Source organism: Panthera leo, chromosome B1 (genome assembly GCF_018350215.1).
Source record: "Panthera leo isolate Ple1 chromosome B1, P.leo_Ple1_pat1.1, whole genome shotgun sequence".
Classification (NCBI taxonomy): Eukaryota; Metazoa; Chordata; class Mammalia; order Carnivora; family Felidae; genus Panthera; species Panthera leo.
In genome coordinates, this window is record NC_056682.1 from 82,119,165 (window position 1) to 82,137,525 (window position 18,361).

Consider the following 18,361-nt stretch of genomic DNA (forward strand, 5'->3'; position numbering starts at 1 on the left):
ATCCTTTTCTCTTCAATGCATATGCTAAAGTAAAACAAAGCCCGAATTAAAGCCAAATCAACAAATTATGTTCTACTTACCATAGTCTTTCCCCTTTATTATCTGTAGGATTCTGGCTGATGATCTGTTCTTTCCATTGGAGTCTGAACAAAGTATTGTTAAATTGATGTTTATATCAGTGGGATGTCGATCCACAGCACATCTGCATAACAAAAAGGAGACATCCATGAATTCCTACCAGGGTATTTTCTAAACTGAGACTGGAGATTCCTGACAGAGGAACCCCTTGGTGGGCTGGCAAGGACCCTATGGGCTATTTCCTTTGGATCCTCAGCAGAAACATCCTGATTTGTTTGTTCACTCTGCTGAAGCTAAATGATCTCTGGAGAATATTTCCTAATATTCCTTGGTATCTCTCGCTAGTATGAACATACACACTGACTTGAAACATTTGTTGGTGCTGTTATTAAGGACTATCGCATATATAATATGCTGGGAAGTTAGGAGAACCTTCAGCAGCAGCAACTCACATCTGCAATACACAAAACAGACTTCGTTTTGGTCTTTGTTTTGTGTTTTTACATGGAATGGCTATATTCTAAAGCTCAAGCTGCAAAGCGTGCACTACAATGTAAGGTATAAAATAAAGCTGGTCCCCACAACCACTGAAGTCTTTTATGTTATATTGACTGTGTCTTCACGTCACCCCCAATCTGGGGTTAGAATATTTCTATGACTTAAGCCACCAACTGTCAACTCCATTAGCGCAGGGACCCCTTCCAACTTCTTTATCACTGTGTTTCTGTTACCTAATTCAAACCCAGGAATATCAAAGGGGCTCAATATTTGTTGAATGTTTAAGTCAATGAGGGACTGGGCATGTGGAGTTTGGGTTGTGAGAAGAATGAAGCTGTATAATATAATTACTTCTGAAGTTCTCACAAATGTGGAAAACAGTGTTGCTTTGTTTTCAGGTTTCTCAACTTTGACATTCTTGACATTTTGAGTCAGATCATTCTTTGAGCGGGAAACTGGAAGGAAGAGGTTCTGTACTGAGCATGTACAACGTTTAGCAGCATGTCAGTGGCATGAACCCCTCCTCCAGAGTTGTGAAAACCAAAAATGTTTCTAGGCATTGCCAAATATTCTCTGGGGGCAAAATAATCCCATTGGGAATCACTCCTTTAGGTCAACAAAATACATTAATGACTTAACAACCAAACCGAATCTTTGGGGCTACTAAATAAACTAGAAAACAAAACAACCCGGGAGTAGGTTCTGGGGCTTAAGATATATTAAGAGTCACACACAGCAATCATCTCAACAACAAGAACAGCCACAAAATAAAAACTGTTGCATCCAAATGATCCCATTCATAATAGGGAAACTCTAAGCCTGACCTGCCAAAGATGAGTTAGTTGTTCCGTGGCAACAGTCCCTTTATTGTCTTTAATTCAACGATTCACAGAGTACAATGCCTGGCAGGGAACATGACACAGACGTGATGTGACTTAAGGTGGAACTAAATCCATGGATAGGGAGAACATTTTCCCATCTTGCCTTTCTTTTTAAGATGGAGGAACTATGACAAAAGAAGGTTTGACCACTTTCTATCAAGAAAAGAACAAATCTGGAAGAAAAGGCCAGGTCTCCCAAAGGTGGATAGGTAGGCCGGATGCCATCAGGCCTACCTCTGTCTGAATACTATGTCCACTGGGAACCACTTGACCTTTCTAACCTTTAGTTTCTTTTCAGAAAAAAAAAAAAAAAAGAGGTGGGTACACATGGGTACTGGTCCTTATACATCTGTCCAAGTCCACAGAACATACAATCCCCAGTGAACCCTAATGTAAACTTTGGACTTTGGGTGATAATGATGTGTCCATGTAGGTTCATCCATTGTAACACATGGAATACTCTGGTTGGGATGTTGCTAATGGGGGGACTGGGCATGTGTGGGGGCAGCGGACATGTGGGAAATCTCTGTACCTTCTGCCCAATGTTGCCGTCTTTAAAACTGAAGTCTTTAAAAAAAAAAGAAAGAAAAAGAGCGGTATCTAATGTCAGCAGGACCTCAGAGTACTGCTGAATGTCACAAATGAGATAATGTGCGTAAGATACTGAGTTCAGCACTCTGCACCAAGGTACTTAACACAAGTCAGCTTTACTTTTAGCCAAGAATTGTTTTACTTTCTTTTCTGCTTTATTAAGTCTTTCTCCGCTTGAAATACTCTTGAAGGGAGGTGCAGTTTCCCTTAAGCTCTCTGCTGCCGGAGGAGGTAAGACTCTACAGCATAGGCATCCTGCCATATGCAAGGTCTGTAAAGTGCCTCATCCTGTGTTTTTGCACTGAGGGTCCAGGACCCCTGGAAGGTTGCACGAAAGCTCCAGTGGGATTGTGGTGACTCAGGCTGCTCAACTTCAAAGTGCTGCTTTGCGGTGGTATCTGCGAGTTCTGAGCTATAGGAATGGAATGTGACAGTTTCCTCCACATCCTGAACCCACCGTAAGTACTCCCTGTCGCACAGATTTTAAGATCTGCTGAGATGCCAAAAAGGAAATGAACTGTAGACTTGGACTTTGATGGAGGGGAGATGAAGGGCATGAGGGATTATAAAAATAAAAAGTTCGAGAAATACTCACCTTGCACATAGTGAACACTCAATAAACATTAAATAGCAATAATAACTTAGCTAGTAAATGAATGAATGTGGCCAAATATCCCATAGTATGAATAAGAGACCACAGATTGGATGAAGCTTTCATCACAGAATTGCTATATTATACTCCATAGCATTTTTTAAGTGTACCCCAAATTTCTCACTCTACATACATCTCAGTGTTCCTTTCTTTATAGTTCATTGTAGTAAACGGTCAGTATGAATTCCTTTACTACTTATAATTTTTTTTTCAGGTGGAAAAATGTGAACATTGAGCTCAACTCCTTACAAACTCATACTGCATCATCATATTTAAGTGAAGCTGTAATAAGAAACACAATTTATTTAAAACCTATCAGGTGTGTCGGGCACTCTACTTTGCTTTTTTTCTAGATTTTCATTTAATCATGACAGCATCCTCAAAAGCTGTTACCACCTCCATTCGGTGCGTATGGAAAATTTCATTTAGAGGGGTTTAAGGAGAAAAATTAAAAAGTTTATCATCTAAATCTGAAAAACGGAACTCTTAATCATTACACTAGTCCAATAGTGTTTAAAAACAACACTCTAGAACTTTAAGGCACTTTTCCTCCATGAATTTGTTCTCTTCCATATGTCTAATCTGCCGTCTCAATCTGCTTCACACATTAATAGAAGAAAGAGTGCTGAGATAATGAGCTGGTGTGATTTTACAGGTGCAACCTTGGACACCACCCGTGGCTGCTCAGTGCCTGCCCCCCCCCCCCCCGCCCCCCTCATTCTTTTTCCAGTTCCTGAATCCCGGCCGGGCTCGGGTTTATAGCAGGTGCGGGGTGGTGGGGGAGGGGGGCAGGTCGTGTTCTCACCTGCCTGGATCATGCAGGCCGTGCGCAAACACTTCCGGGGGCTGGTTGGTGCTGTTGAAGTGCGGATTACTTCTGGGGATGGAATAAGGCACGTTGCACATATCTGTGTCCACGTCCAGCCGCAGCACCGACCCTGTGAAATCACTGAGAAATTGGACAGAGAGGGTCAGTGTTTTCTGCTTTTGTTACATAGTTTACCTAACCTAAATGTGGGAAGGTTGCTCCACAGTCAAAGAATCATTCCCCCATTTGAGACAAAATTTTTAAAGTTATGAATTCCATATCGTGGGGAAAGGAAACCGGGGCAGTTTGGTTTCACAGAAACGGCAGCACCTTGACACAGCTGAGTAGTGGCCGAGGACTGCAGCATCAGTAGCGTGCTACATTTTGCAGCTGTTCCTTAGTTTTTGCCAATCCCTGGATTTTCTGCGCCCCCAGAAGCGCCACTGGACCTTGTGCATCCAGCCTGTGTATTGTGCAAACCACGCAGCACTGATGCATTCTAGAGCATCTGGGTATAGCGACTTCCAAAAATATCATCAGCATATTACTGAATTTTTCTTCATTTTACAAATGCAAACACCCATAAGAAAAGTTAAATGTTTAACCAAGGAGACATAATTCAAAGACGGTTCTTTTTTTTTTTTTTTTTTCCCCAAAGACAGCTCTTAAACTCACTGCTCTGACCCTTTTTCCCCCGGCTGACACTTAAGACATTTGAACATCAAGGGAAACGTTTTTGGTTTTGTTTTCTTTTTTACCTTAACCCATCCATTTCTTCCATATCATCCAGTGTGATCATCCCATCACCGAGAATGATGTACAAAAAGCCCTCAGGGCCAAAGAGCAGTTGCCCTCCTAGATGCTTTCTGTGGAGTTCTGCCACTTCAAGAAATACTCTGGCTGTTCTCAAATCAACTTGATGGGGATTTTTTCTACATTGGGGGGAGGAAACAATACCATGATTGTTAAAGGTGTTTAGGTGAATCCACTAGAAGGTAAAAATGGTACACAAATTAGGGGAGCAAACACTTGGCATGTAAATAAGGAAACATGCTTGAAATGGAACTAATAAAAACTACTGAAAAATTACGTTATTTTCTAAGTTTCAGAAGTAGCACCTAAGCTGAAAGATAAGAGAGGAAAAGTGCCAAAGCTATCATTTTTCTCAATTCTCCTTAAGGGCACATAGGGGGTTTTCAGCAAGGTGAAGATTGTGGTTTAATTATGGTCACCTTTGTTTCTAAAATAATTAGGAAGAGATAATGAGAAGATAAGATTGAAAAATATTTATGCCTCAGTGCATTGCAGTGAGTGATACCTGGATACTGTGTATTCCACAACTCGAAGAATGTGGTCATGAGGCCCGATAGCCCACCGTTCTTGGTTGGTGGTATAAGACACATACAGCTTTCCATTTTTCTTGTAATTGGGATGGAATGCGAGGCTTAGCAGACCTCTTTCATCTCCTCCCTGCAGTCAAATGAAAAACACAAAGAATTGTGAAGTTAATTATGTTCTTTATTGTGTTTCAACTGGAACCCCAAAAGAGTCTCTTTCTTTTCTTCTGGATAATCTTTGCCCAAACTCTTTTCTTCCTTGCCCACTGCACAAAAAAAGATCATGAAACATTTCACTCTGCGGAACTCTTTAAGGGTTAGAACAAGACAGTTGTCTTGTGTGGCTCTCTATGCACAAGACCCTTACACCACTTTTGTCCGGTGATTTGTGTATGCAATCTTGGGAAGCTAGGAGGACAAGTTTAACTGTTGTGATTCTTTGCTGGGTTACTAGGTTGCTTGTAGCTCATAGAAGACAAATAAAAAGGTTCATAATCAGCAGTCACTTCTAATCCAAGTCTCCCAAACCTAAAACACAGTGTGGGCTGCCAACTCCCACTGTCTTGGCAATATGTTTAGAAAACAGTTAAATTGCTTGTGTAATATGTAAACCTTTGTTTTACCCTGGAGGCATCTACATCACTTGTCACAACGATGGTGGTCTGTTCATCATAACTAGGTAATAAGCAGCCTTGGCCTATCTACAGAGGAAGGAGGTATTTTTACACGTATCCTTTCACAGCATCGAGCTTTTCTTTACAGAAGGATGGAGAAACGGGAGGGGAGCTAAACACCAGGGCTGGGACGGGGGTGGGAGAAATGCTAGAGGGGAAAGGGGACACTAGGAAATAAAAAAAAAAGATCCCAAACAACTTTCTTTGTTATTACATGAATGTCAAGGATTGTATACATTAGGCATGCCAAATGCTGTAACAATTAAAACATCATTATGTTCTTAAATAGAAAGGCATTTTATCTTTATTTGCCTGCTAATTCAGCTTGATGAAACTCAATATGGTCTTAGCATTTGCTTTATCCCACAAGTAGTCCCGGAATTTCTATAATGAAATTATAGTATCTGAAATTATCTAGATCAGAGACTTAAAAGTTCAAATTCTAGTAAGCCAGTGAGGGCTTTCTCTGTAGTCTGAGGCATTATCCAAACTGGTGAAGAATACGACACAGAAACTGAAATGAAGCAACTGCTAGGACATCACCTTACCCCCGCTACTTCATTACCCGTCTCGTCTCCTGAGGCAAACAGCTAGAAGTTACCCCTTGGAAATCTTACAGGAGGGAAATAAGTCTCGAACACTACGACTTCTTCACAAGTTTATGCTTGGTAATGGAAGCACTCTTTTGCTCTTCTCCCCCAGAAGACCATGTGTTACTACCGAAGCACAGAGCTGTGTGTGGTGGGATTCTACATGGACTGAAGAATTTAAAGTTGTGGGAAGGGGGGGGGGGTAGTGGATGGCTCAGCGGGCTGAGTGTCCGACCTCAGCTCAGGTCACAATCTAGTGGTTTGTGGGTTCGAGCCCCGCGTCCAGCTCTGCACTGACAGCTCAGGGACTGGAGCCTGCCTTGGGTTCTGTCCTTCCCTCTCTCTCTGCCCCTCCCCCACTCATGCTCTGTCTCTCAAAAATAAATAAACATTAAATTTTTTTAAGTTGTAGGTATAAAAGCTCACTTTTAATAACCATTGTTTGATTTATCTCTTGGATTAGAGAAAAACTGCTTTCAGAGAGATGGCATCCAAAGTGGAAACACTTTTAAGAGTGTATAAATAAGAAAGTGGATGCAAATATTCCAGAACTACCAAAGCATAATTGAAATGTCAAAAAAGCCAACCTCTTCATTTGTAAGCTACAATATGCTTAATATTAATTTTAATCAAAACAATCTCATTGAAGGGGATGGATCTAATGACTGTGAGGAATGAAAATGAGCCTCTATTTTTCAGATGATCTTAGAGTGATTTTTTTTCTTAGAGTGATTTTAGTATTGATTTGATGTCGCTTTTTTAAATAACTTCATTAAGCAAATATCTCTTCTTATGAGATGTTGAAAGCTGGGATGCATGACTAAGAATTGATTGTAGAAAAGCACATTTAAATCTCTTTGATGGATGTATAAGAAAGCTGAGGGGCGGGATTTAGTTTGTGATTAATTCCTCTTCCGAATGTATTTCACTTTAAAGCTGAAGTGCAGGGTAAGTACTTTATACCCACTTCACAAATATTTGCGTTCCACTATAAGGAGCTTTTGCTGAAAGCAGTTCTTTTATAGTTTTTAATCAAATCATCTGAGATACAATTTGAGTTGGATAGCAACATGGCTTAGAACTGTACTCACTGCTTTTCAGGAATTAGGAGTGTAGAATTCATGCACTATAGAGAGATAGGGAAAGAGATTTAAACAAATCCACAAGTGACAGAAGGTAATTGTTCACTTTAGAGATTCACCTGTCACATAAATGAATGTGGGGGCATCACTGGCATTTGTTAAGGTGCCAAATATAGAAACGTAATGAGACATTTGAATTACAAGAAAATAAATGAAAAGAAAACAATTTTTTTAAAAGTCAGTAATTCTGAAGTTTTTAGGATGTAGGATTTACATTTGTTTAATTATTATATTACATATGATTTCGTATTTTATTTATTTTTTTTATTTTTAATTTTTTTAATGTTTTTATTTATTTTTGAGACAGAGAGAGACAGAGCATGAGCAGGGGAGAGGCAGAGAGAGAGGGAGACACAGAATCTGAAACAGGCTCCAGGCTCCGAGCGGTCAGCCGAGCCTGACGCGGGGCTCGAACTCACGGACTGTAAGATCATGACCTGAGCCGAAGTTGGAAGCCCAACCGACCGAGCCACCCAGGCGCCCCTATGATTTCGTATTTTAAAGTCAGCTTCCAGGTAGTGATCTGGTTGGCTCTTAGAAACATGACTAATTACTCTTAAGTTATTTCAGAGAAATACTCACTCTCTTAACGATACTCATAAAAAAATTTAATGTATTATATAAATATGCTAGTGTATCTCAAAATTAGCTTTGTAAACTATGTAGCATAACATGGCTCCTAAATGTTCAGAGATTGGGAAGAGGGGGTGTATACCACCACCGTCAGGAGATTAAAGTATCGATAGGCCAACATTTACCTTGAATTGGCCTTTAGAATTAGATCATCTGTTTAAAGTATGTTACCGACACATCATGATTTTCCTCACAAATGCAAACCTATCTTTGAGGTCTGGGTGATTTTTCAAGATCTATATGGACAAATATGTTGATTGGGCATGAAAGGTTTAATTTTGAGGCAGGGTCTATTACAGGCCAAAAGGCCAGAAACACCACCGGACATGGGAGGCTTCAATGATAGTCTTCACCAGGAAACTGCCCAGCCTGAGATCCTGAGCGCTGGAGTCTGGAGGCAGGGCAGACCCGCAGACCAGCTGTCCAGGCTCAGGGGGAAGCCCTTGTGTGCATTTTACTGACTCTCTTCTTACTACTCCCCATCTTCTCCTCTCAATTATGTGTCGCTTTATGGAATTAAAAATCATAAAAAAAAATCATGCACTCCTTCCAGAAATGTCAAATTATCAAGTTGTTTCTAGTGAGCATCTGGGGAGAATGAACCTCTAGTGATTAGTTCAGCCAAGCTGGCCAAAAAGGGAGAAAAACAATGAATAGAATGGCAAATGGAAGAGTCGTGGTCTAGGGAGACATTCCTTTCAAAAACACATTGACTTCTAACCTTATACTTTTGAAAACATTAGCCGAGGTCCAAAATGCTTATCCTGACTCATGTGAAAAGCAGTGATTTATCGAAACGTTCACTTTATACTTTGTACTTCATTATTAATACCGAATGCTTTATGTGCGCATTTCACTATGTGCACACTTCCAGGAACATACACCACTGCTAGAATTCTAGAAATTGGCTCCGAGTAATTTATAAAGAACACTTTAGTGTTCCCTCTGTTTTCGTAATGCCCTTTTTTGTTTTGTTTTGTTAAAATTAACTGCCGGAAACTTTTTATCCAAGCATCCTAGGCTACCATTGGGAACTTCCTTCCCCTTTGTTCAGCCTTCTCAAACTGCACCGACTTTGGGACAGCCCCTCACCAAGCACAGGTAGGTGAATGATTTGAAAATAACGTCCCTGTATACTTGAAAACCTTGAGATTGACCCGTTTCAGAGTAAATCATAAAATTCTCCTAGAGACTTTAAATGAGTAGTTAACTGCCATTCTAGGTATCGTTCAGCTTTCAGAGCAATTTCACAGGGTCAACAGAAAAGGGACAAAAACTCCAAACAGAGAGTATTGACGACTTTAATGTAAATACAAGATCAGATCTAGTCCCATAGTTTTGGGACACTCTTCCCTGATGAACACATCAAAGTTCTAACCAGTTGACTAATATTCCTCTTCTTTGAAGAAAAGGGAAGTATCTACTGGAAAAAGAAAGGTAATGATAAAATGATTACAATAGAAAGTATTTTTTCTTTTCTTTTTTTTAAAAAAAGTTTATTTTGGGAGAGAAAATGTGTATGCACGCAAGTGGGGAAGGGGCAGAGAGGGAGAGAGGGACACAGAATCCCAAGCACTGTCAGTGCGGAGCCCAATGTGGGGCTCAAACTCACAAACCACGAGATCATGACCTGAGCCAAAGTCAGATGCTTAACTGACTGAGCCACCCAGGCACCCCTTTTTTTCTTTTTTAAGAGAAATGGTGGGCATGGTCTCTCATTGATTTTTAAGAAAAACAGTCCCTTCATACTTTCAATGTGGTTAAAGTTAATTTTTTCTGATTTCTATCTTTAAAATTTGCCTTAACCTTTCTCAGGGTTGTATATTTTAGGAAACAAGACTGGGCAACACTGAACTAGAAGCACCATTTCTCACTTCTGCACAGTTTTTCTTAGTGACTCTTTGGCAAGTGACTAGCTTCAAGCTTGGTAGCCTACAGAATGGCCTTATGGTATTGAGAAAGCAATGAAGTGTAAATTAAACTAAATAATGCAGTGCTAAGTTCAAGATATGCCTTGTTATGTATAATCTTTGTAAAAAAAAAGTCTGTATTTAACATTCATTCAACAAATATTCATTGAATACCTAGTATGTGTTAGGCATTGTACTTGGCACTAGGGACAAGACTAGACAACCAATAAGAACCAATCTCTGTCCTTTGCAAGCTTACAGTATACATGAAAGCAGATAACAAAGTCAGATAACAAGGTAAGTTTTTAGCTGTTTCACTCCCACCATACTTCTTTGTGATGCTGATTTTGGGGTGCAAAGGAGACAGTTAAACACTGCTACACTATTATAAATGTGCATGGCCCAAAAAAACGAGTATTAAAGGGAATAAATACATATTCTGGGTAACTTTGGACACACAGGCTAATTAGTATATTAGCATCTGAGGTTTCTTCACTCTAAAACTTGGGAAGGAAAAGAAAAAAGCTTGGTTTTATGATATCTAAATTACCTGAAGAATATTAGGTAGAGTTTCTGCAAATAGACCATCTTCCAATTTATTTTATGCCCATGACACAGGTATGAATGAGGACCTCTGGTAGAATTCGTGTTCTCTTAATAATGAAGAAGTTTCTGAGAATTAACATAGGGACAGACTGATGCTATTTTTAATTCCCTACAAAATATATACTTTTATTACAAGGCTGATCATCCCAGCTCCCTTTTTACTTGTTATTCACATGTCTACATTTTGTTGGTGCACACCAGGAAAGGAACAAGAGAACTTGGAAACCAACATGGGCCTCTCCTTTGCTTCTCTTAGACTAGAACCTTTTACAGCTCAGAAATGAGAAATAGGTTAGTTTGAGAATTGTTCATTCAAACACAATACCAGAAGTATTCACTTTTCATTGCTGCTGTAAAAAAATTACCACTAACTTAGTGGCTTGAAACAACACAAATGTATGATCTTAAAATCTGTAAGTTAGAATCCAATATGGGTCTCACTGGGCTAAAATAAATGTGTCCGTAGGGCTGTGCTTCCTTCTGGAACCTCTAGGGGATACCCCATTTCCTTTTCCTTTCCAGCTTCTAGAAGTCATCTGGCATTCCTTTGTTTGTCTCCTCCTTTCTCCATCTTCAAAAACCAGTTAAAGGGATGTATCTTTCTCCTATGGCACCATGCAGACATCCTCTACTCCCTCTTACACTTTTAAGAATTTGTGATGACACTGAGCCCACCCAGGTAATCCAGGATAATTTCCCTATGTGCCATTTAGCGATTCAATTCCGTTGCAACCTTCATTCCCTTTTGTGTGTAAAGTAACATATTCTAGGGATTAGGACAAGGACACCTTTTGGGGAGGGCCATTATTCTGCCCAGTACATGGATATTTTAATCAGTTTTTGAAAAAGGATTGAAAGTACTTATGACCTGACTCATCTTGGCCGTGCCCTACTGGGAGCATCCTGAATGAGAAGACAAATGAAGTTCATGTACAAGTTCACAGAGATACTTAAGGAAAGGTTTATCACAGCAAGCACTCTCTCTTAGCTGTTAATAATGAAAGAACAACCAACACCCTTCAAAATGAAGTGAGAACACCTTTCACAGTTGAGGAGGAGGAAGAGAAGGGGAAGACCACCTGGTAACATGTGGGCATATATAAACTCAGTCAAGAGCAAAACTGCTATATTAATCACAGGATGCAAAGAAGGTAAAAATAAAATGTAGACAAACCATTTCTACTAACTAGAGGATTTTAAGCTCACTAAAACTATTATTTTGTTTTGTTCATAAGTTTTGAAACATACTGTAAAGTGTTAATATCTTCATAACTCCTGGAAAAGATGAGAAGCATTGCTTTTCAGTAGTTTCAAAAGTCTAACTTGGTCTTATAAGAGGAATCAATTCCCTGAGGACCCTGAGTTAGCTTATGGGAAGGGTAGGCAGGGGTGGCTTGTTATTCACAATAAACCCTGCCAACCTTACCTGAGTCTATGCTAATGAAGGGATTCTTGGCAGGCTCTTAGATAGCTTCAGGATGAGGACTGGTAGCCAGAGGAACCAAAAACATGATTAGCAGATTGGAACCTTCAGCCCAACCGTACCAACCCCCAACCCCCACCCCAACCTCCAACCTCCAGGGAAGGGAGAGAGATGAAATTGAGTTCAAACACCACCACACAGGATCTAATCATCACACCTAATGATTTGATCAGTCATCTATAATAAATTCTCCATAAAAACCTTAAACAACAGGGTTTAGATAGCCTCTGGGTTGGTCAACATATTGAGGTGCTGGGAGGGTGGCAGGAAGCTCCACATCTCCCTCCCCCATATGTTGCCATATGAATCTCTCCTGTCTGGCTTCTCCTGAGTTGTAGACTTTATAATAAACCAGCAATAGTAAGTAAAGCAATTTTTTTAGTTCTGTAAGTTATTAAGCCTGAGGGGAGGCTAATGGGAACCTCTGAATTTATAGTCGGCTGGGCAGAAATGTGGGCAGCCTAGGCACCCTATTTGCAACTGGTACCTGAAGTGGAGGAAGTCTTGTGGGACACAGCCCTTAATCAGTACTGTCTGGGCTAATTCCAGATAGCTAGCATCAGAATTGAAGTGAATTGTCGGACACCCAGTTGGTGTTGGGATGATTGGTTAGTATGAGGAAAAAACTCTCTCATTTGGTGTCAGAAAACACTCCAGAAAAAATCTGGGAGGTTCTTTAGCCCATCCTCCTTGCTGGGGAGAAGGAGATCATGATCAACTCTATTGAAAATCTGAAGTTAGAGAGTAGTCAGGAAAAATTTGGTAGTCTTCCAGTCATGCAAATCTTACTTGGAAATTCACATTTTTATAAAATATCTTGTGTCATTTTATTATTCACTCTTTTGGCTTTCCTCACTTTCATTGTTCTCTGGGGATGAAACTAGCCAGAACATACTGAGGAACTATCACTTATAGTACTAGTTTGCTCCTTTTCTTTAAAATTTCCTCTATTTTTTCTCCAGATTTGGCTTTTCTTTTAGGTATGTCCTTAAGTTATTCCAATTATTCTCTTGGTTTCATGATAACTGTATGCTCTTCGAGGCACTGTCTTGTCTCTTTGAAGCCTCGTTTCTGCTTAATCGTATTTACTCACTGTTCTAGTTCTCCAAGAAATTATATACAATTCTCAAATGCTTGCAGAACCCAAGCGCATCTCCGCCACACTCCCTTGACAAAGAAAACAGTCTGTCCTGTTTCAAACGAAGTTGGAGAGCTGCTGGAGGTTACCTAGCAATTCAGAGTTTTTAGGAAGTGTTTTGTGAGGTGTATGATTTCTGTTATGTAGCAATTGGTCCGTGTTGCATCTATGCTTAGGATGGTACATTTTGTCTTCTGAAGCGAATGCAAAAACAGACTAAAAAAGTACAAATGGGAGCTATTCTGGATGGAAACCACTAGACCACTAACTTTCCTCAACAATTCTCTTCCCCACTCTTTTTAAACATAAACAAAATAAATCAGTCATGCTGGGTTTAAGTTATGACCTACACAGAGGAAAGATACTAGAAATGGTTCTTTTCTAGAAATCCAGCTTCCCAGTTGCTTCTTAGTCCAAATACTAATATTCTTTTGCTGTCTCACACCTACAGGGAAAGACATATAAAATGCTCAATTATATACTTAAAAACTATTATGGTCATAATATTTTATTATGGATGTACATGATTTTATATAAACTTTACATCTGTCAGATGGAATGATGTTTCATATTTCTATTTCTCCCTAAGCTTTTTACCTATTTTAACCATGATATTTGATACAGTATGGCATATTAGACAGTGGATGGACTTGGACCTTTTACTTTGTCTTGGCAGTCGTGAACTGCTGTAGAACTGGTAATATATGCTGCTCAAGAAATCCAACATGATGCCACGGAATGGCTTGAACACTAGGGACCATTTGTCTTAATATGTGTCAAAGGATAATAGTATCTGTGGTATTCCAAAGTTCAGTTTTCCAAAACAACTTCTCTAAAAGAAAAAGAAGTACTTCAATAAAATTAAATTGTGTGAAGCATCTATTTGAAATAACAGAAAAATAATAAAACTACAAAAAGTATAAATTCTTCTCAAAAACAAAATCCTAGCCCTAAATGCTTTTTAGAAAAAGGAAAATTTATAGAGATGTTGTAAACATTTAGAGAAAGCACAGCTCTTATGCTGTGTGTTTAGGCTGCATGAAAATAAATTAACAAGAGTTTGGCAAAAACTGTAATATTCATGGGAATTAAAAATGAATACAAACGATAATTTTAAAAAATTTTGGAGCTATACTAAACTTTGCTATCACAGCCTAGAGATTTAATACTTGTTAGACCTTAGATTTGAAAATGTACACATTTCTAGATCGAACTGTAAACAGATAAAATATTGGGCAGCTACCTTGTTAGACACAGCAAAATGCCAGATATGTAAATTAGGAACCAGAACAATTCTCCACTAGACTGTAAGCTTCTTGAAGGCAGGGATCTCATCTTGGTATTTCTGGTTTATTACAAAGGATCTCATCTACAGTGGAAGCCCTGTTATAGAAGGTAACATGTATTGAATTCTTATTATGTGCCTGAGACCATGCTAAGCAATTTGCAAGTATTATCTTGTAGAAACTTTATAACAACTCTAGAGTTTAATACTATTCTATCATTGTCTTTATTTTCTGGAGAAGGACACAGAGGCATAGAGGATTTGAGTAACTTGTCCAAAATGCACAACAAGAAGTGGCAAAGCAGAGATTGTCTGTGATTGGAGGACAAATAATGTGAACTATTATGTTACATTGCCCCACCAACTATTTCCTAAATGAAGAAATGAACAAACAATGGATAGATTGTATTTTCTGTTCATGGCTTGAGGCATTATTTAAACAGCTCTACTTAAATTTCCAAAGTTTTGTGGGGGAATAAAATGAAGGTTATATCTCAGTTATTTTAACACAAAAATTAATTTAGGTTTTAGGGCAATGGGCTGATAAACTGACTATCTGTAAAAAGAAATTCCTGATTTGTGTATATGTCCATGGTATAAGTACTCTCACCATGGCCAATTTCAAACTGGCAACTTGATGTCACTGATGGGTATGTGATGAGATGAACACAATTAGCTTTTGTAAGCCCATGACTGCCATTGTAGAATATTTCTATTCTCCTTCAAACCTCTTTTATTCTTTCTCTCCATTACTATTGTGCTCCTTTCTTTTTTCTCCTGCTTAAAAATTTTAATATACCTGTCCTTCTCAATGTTAAGTACCCAAATATTTTTGTAAGTTAAGTGGGGGGTTAAAATAAATAAATCATTATTTAAACATGAGGGAGGTGGTATTTCTCACCTGTTTTTAAATGAAACATACACAAAAGCTAACATACCACCAAGAAACAGAGCAGAACACTCAAGAATCCTTTCAAAGGGGTTACTTGGTTATTTAACAGAGCAAGTGAAAACTTCTTAGTAAATTATCTTTCTGCCTTCTCGTAAGGTTGCTCAGATAATCAAAGAATGTGAAATCACTTTGTACATTCCAACATGCTAGTTGAATAAAAGATAGCGATTACAGTCAATAGAGAGGTCGGAGCCATCCTGAAATTCAACTGACCTGTAAAATAGTAAGATTTTGGAAGGGAATGTAATTTTGAAATACAGCATGTGTAGTCTTACATTTTCACCAGGTGAGGAGTGCATTTAAAATATGCACAGGAAGTATTGTCTTGCTCCATATCATTCAGAGAACTTTCAGACTTCAGAAAATTGCAGGCATGGAGAGGCACATTTATACTTCTATTTAGCACCAGGCTCGCCACATAGTTTTGATAAAGATCATTCCACATCTCTTCAGAAGATTTAGATGGTATCTGTTCCCAATGGCTTATTTAAAAATGATTTGCAAGACTGGAGGTAATCTGAATGTATCTTAGAGTTGAAATATACATACTTGGCCACCACAGGAACATTATTATTATTATTATTTTAGTTAAAAAAATACATATAGTGTTCAGGTACTCTAAAGTTAACCATGATGTAATATATTTTCTTTTCTTTTTTTTTTTTTTTTTTCTATTTGAGAGAGAGAGAGAGAATGCGTGCCTGTGCATGTGTGCCAGTCAGGGAGGGACAGAGGGAAAGGGAGAGAGAATCTCAAGCAGGCTCTCCTGGAGCCCAGGAGCCCAATGTGGGGTTCAATCACATGACCCTGAGATCATGACCTGAGTCAAAATCAAGAGTCAGACACTCAACTGACTGAGCTACCCAGGCGCCCCTAAAGTAATTTCTTTAGTAAACAAATCAACCCCAACATTTGAGTGTTCTCTCAGGATACCGATACAGATCACAATGATCCTTCCTCTCTACCAAAAATAAACTCTATCGACAAATGCCCTTCTAAGATTTATGATAAAAAAAAATATGCATTCTTGATATTGACAAACAACTGTGAAAATGACCTCAGAGCAATATTGAGTAATATAATACTTTTATATGAATAAAAGATACTGAATTTAGATTCAAATTTGGATATTAATTATAAACTAAGGAAGAATTTAAGATTATTCAAAAATGTATGAGACAATGTACATCCATTCAAAAATATACATATCCCCCCAAATTAGGTGATGTTACAGAATAAAGGAAATATTTATATTTGAGGAATTTCATTTTTTCCACCTTTTACTCTCTCAAGAATTTCCTTCATAAGATCACTCTTTTTTTTTTTCTTTTTTAATTTCTTTAAATGTTTACTTTTGAGAGAGAGAGACAGAGTGTGAGCAGGGGATGGGCAGAGAGAGAGGGAGATACAGAATCTGAAGCAGCCTCCAGGCTCCGAGCTGTCAGCACGAGCCCGATGCGGGGCTCAAAGTCACGAACTATGAGATCATGACTTGAGCTGAAGTTGGATGCTTCACTGACTGAGCCACCCAGGTGCCCCCACAGGATCATTCTTAAAGTATATTATTTTTTAAAAATTATTAAGTTGATAAATGTTGGGCAAGCCTTGTTAGTAATTTCTACAAACCCCTCAAATTTATTTTACTTAAACGAGTAGGAAAAAGAAGATGTCCTTCTATTATCATCATGCAGTTTGGAAATATCTTTCTTAGAATGACTTGGTCTATCTTAAGTATGGAGAACAAACAAAGGATTACTGGAGGGATTGTGGGAGGGGGGATGAGCTAAATGGGTAAGGGGATTACTCCTGAAATCATTGTTGCACTATATGCTAAATACCTTGGATGTAAATTTAAAAAAAAAGAATGACTTTGTCTATAATAAAGAAACATATTTTTTTCATAGTTTATTAATAAGGGTCTTATGAAGGTTAATAATTCTAATATTTGTAAGAATAAAAGTAAATTTTTATGGAATTATTAGGAATACTAAATTTTTAATTAGAAAACTAATGAAATAAAATAGACTAGTAGGATTTCACTTACCATCCTTAAAACTAAAATATTTGAGGCATAATGTCTGGACATTCTGTTTTAAACATTAAATCTAGAACTATAAGGTATGTTTCCTTGAGAGTTTCATCTGATCTATACCTTTTTGGTTTGAAAAGTCTTTTTTCTCCTGTCAGAAAAAAGAGATTCAGTGTCCTTTCAATGAAGAAAATGACAATACTGAAAATAAATGCTTAACTACAGCAAAGAGTACAAAATTGTTTTTAATGAATTTGACCTCTTGCTTTTATCAAATTTGTTGTTTATGATGTGTGGCTAATATGGTGGTCATGCAGCTAAAAGCATTATCTTCACATCATTATATAGAAATATAACACTAGTATACTTGAGTTTCGTAGCCATGTTTCACTGCTCTTTGCCATTATATATTTCCTATTGTTACTCTAAGAACTCAAATTGACTTATATGAGAACAAACATTAAACAATTAAGTAAGATTATTGCTTTGAAAAGAAACCTTTAAAAAAGAAAACCCAAACCATTTAGACCACCAAGGAGCACTAATAAATTTAAGAAAATATGAGGTTTCCTCTATGTTACTTCTCTTGAAAAGTTATGCAATATATTACGGCAACTTCAAGGTCATATAAAAATTATGGTACTTTAAAAATTATTTCTATTAGGGTTTGTATTACAGGATTGTATGTCAATTAAACTTGCAATTAATAAAACAGCAAAATCAAATTCCTTGCATCTTTAAAATTTTTTTTAATGTTTTATTATTTATTTTTGAGAGAGAGATAGAGACAGAATGTGAGCAGGGAGGGGCAGAGAGGGAGGGAGACACAGAATCCGAAGTAAGCTTCAGACTGAGCTGTCAGCATAGAGCCTGATATGGGGCTCGAACTCACAAACTGCAAGATCATGACCTGAGCTGAAGTGGGACGCTTAACTGTCTGAGCCACCCAGGTGTCCCATGGAATTTATAAAGAAAGATAAAAGGGAGGGCTTGGATTTCTTAAGTTCAGAAAGAAAAAGGGGCGCCTGGGTGGCTCACATGATTAAGCATCCAACTCTTGATTTTGACTCAGGT

The 18,361-nt window shown here is 38.2% G+C and overlaps 1 protein-coding gene across 1 annotated transcript in view; it reads right to left on the reverse strand.

The window, feature by feature from the left end:
• Positions 1 to 18,361, reverse strand: part of LOC122217824 (hedgehog interacting protein) — an 89,165-nt gene that overhangs the window by 26,483 nt on the left and 44,321 nt on the right. The window contains exons 5-8 of the mRNA XM_042935403.1: positions 4,827 to 4,978; positions 4,267 to 4,440; positions 3,506 to 3,649; positions 81 to 202 (exon numbers count right to left, since the gene is read on the reverse strand). Coding sequence (XP_042791337.1) covers positions 81 to 202; positions 3,506 to 3,649; positions 4,267 to 4,440; positions 4,827 to 4,978 — 592 coding nt within the window. The remainder of the gene's footprint in view (positions 1 to 80; positions 203 to 3,505; positions 3,650 to 4,266; positions 4,441 to 4,826; positions 4,979 to 18,361) is intronic.